This window comes from Sapajus apella, unplaced genomic scaffold (genome assembly GCF_009761245.1).
Source record: "Sapajus apella isolate SASKATOON/1434 unplaced genomic scaffold, GSC_monkey_1.0 scaffold77, whole genome shotgun sequence".
NCBI lineage: Eukaryota > Metazoa > Chordata > Mammalia > Primates > Cebidae > Sapajus > Sapajus apella.
The window spans coordinates 1,642,416-1,644,467 of NW_022437017.1; the positions used below are offsets into that span (position 1 = coordinate 1,642,416).

At 60.8% G+C, this 2,052-nt stretch overlaps 1 protein-coding gene across 1 annotated transcript in view; it reads right to left on the reverse strand.

Annotated features, from left to right (window-relative positions):
• The window catches only part of ICAM5 (intercellular adhesion molecule 5), an 8,236-nt gene continuing 6,184 nt past the window's right edge, over window positions 1-2,052 (reverse strand). Inside the window, exons 10-11 of the mRNA XM_032251833.1 lie at window positions 1,079-1,345; window positions 1-433 (exon numbers count right to left, since the gene is read on the reverse strand). Coding sequence (XP_032107724.1) covers window positions 156-433; window positions 1,079-1,345 — 545 coding nt within the window. The 3' untranslated portion in view covers window positions 1-155. The remainder of the gene's footprint in view (window positions 434-1,078; window positions 1,346-2,052) is intronic.

Sequence of the window (2,052 nt, forward strand, 5' to 3'; positions counted from 1 at the left end):
TTCCTTTATAAAAACTTTATTGGGGAGGATGGGTAGAAAATGGGGGTGACGCCCTTGGAGTTACATAAATAAATAAGTAAATAAATAAAGCAATAAGTAAGCCCCCGTGTATGTCTGGGGGGCGTCCCCCGGCCCGCGGGGAGAGGGGAGCGGGCTCACGCCGAGGTCAGCTGAATCGCGAAGACCTCGCCCTCCGTCGGCGATTCGGCCGCGCCCCCAGCTGCCTCGGGTCCGCCCTCCGCGCCTGCCGCCCCGCCGGCGCCGCCGCCCGCGCCGTTGAGACACACGGCCTCGCCCGAGCTTTCCGCCTCCTGCACGTTGTACTCTCCCTTCTTGCAGGCGGTGGACTGCACGTAGAAGGCCAGGCCAGCCCCCGCGGCCAGAAGCGCCGCGCCCCCAGCTGCGCCACCCACGGCGACCCACAGCCACGGACCTGCGGGGTGGAGACCCTCGCGGAGGGTGGCCAAGCTCCGGGGGGCTTCCCCCACCGCCCCCTGCACCCTCACAGGCACAAGGTGAGTCCTCATGCCGGGGGGAACCCACTGTCTGGCCTTGGGAGAAGGGAGGGACCCCACGCACTAAGGCCACTCCCAGTGCCAGGGCGACCCCAGACCCAATTTACATCTCACTTAAGCCCATGGGGATATAAATCCGTAACCACACTTAGCCCCCTAGAGACAAGTCAGCTCTCCCCATCCCCCCAAAAATGAGGGTCAGCAGGACCAGGTGAGGTTCCCCCCACCCCAGAGAGACCCCAGCTCCAGGAGCTTCAGGAAATGAGAAGGCGATCTTGTCCCCCGCACACGCAGAACCCACCCCAAGTTTTTAAGTCCTCTCCTGCAGCAGTGACAGCCCTGGAGGGTCCTCTCCTTGAATTCAGTTCTCCCCACCTCCATCTCCCACCCCTCAACGTGCGATCAACAGCTCCACCTGCTCAGACAACTTTGATTTCTACTCCGTCCCGCTTCCGTCTCAACTACCGGGACTGAGAGGGAGGCAGGCGGGATCGGCCGCCCCCAGACCCAGGTCACGCCCCCTTGCTGATCCCTCGCCCCGCCCCTCCCCAGCTGCTACTTACCCGCCACGCGCACCGTAATGCGCCGCGCGTGGCGCCCGTGCGCGTTGGTGGCTGCGCACTCGTATTCGCCGCCGTGGCTTCCCATGGCACCCGCCACGCTCAGAGTGCTGTTGTTGCTCGACAGGCCGATGTTGAGGGCCCCCGGGGGCGCGCGCCAGCTGATCTGGGCTGGAGGCCAGGCCTCCGCGCGGCAGGTCAAGGTGAAGTTGCCTCCTGGGCGCACGCCTCCGGGTGGCGAGGCAGCAAGTTCGGCCACCACTGGCCGGTCTGAAGGGCATAGAAGGTGCAGGGGGGCTTAGCGCCGGCCCAGCCGCTGATCAAATGCCCTGCCCCGGCCCACCAGGATCGATGAGAGACCACCCCGCCTCTAATGGGCAGAAGAGGATCCTGCCTCCTATCAGAGCCTCCTCCCCCCGACAATCAGGCTGTTGTTGGGACTAAAATTCAGCGCCCTTATTCACTGAATGGGAGGTGAAGCCCAGGCCAGTGTTCTAATCCAGGATTTGAGGAGGGCTGTGCTCCTATTCCCCAGAATTTTCTTTTTAAAAAATTAATTATGTTTTTGAGAAGGATTCTCGCTCTGTCGCCTAGGCTGGATTGCAGTGGCGCGATCTCGGCTTATTGTAACCTCCGCCTTCCAGGTTCAAGCGATTCTCCTTACTGGCTCCTGCCACTAAACCTGGCTAATTTTTTTTTTTTTTTTTTTTCGAGACGGAGTTTCACTCATGTTACTCTGGCTGGAGTGCAATGGCGCGATCTCGGCTCACCGCAACCTCCGCCTCCTGGGTTCAGGTAATTCTCCTGCCTCAGCCTCCTGAGTAGCTGGGATTACAGGCACGCACCACCATGCCCAGCTAATTTTTTGTATTTTTAGCAGAGACGGGGTTTCACCATGTTGACCAGGATGGTCTCGATCTCTTGACCTCGTGATCCACCCGCCTCCGCCTCCCAAAGTGCTGGGATTACAGGCTTGA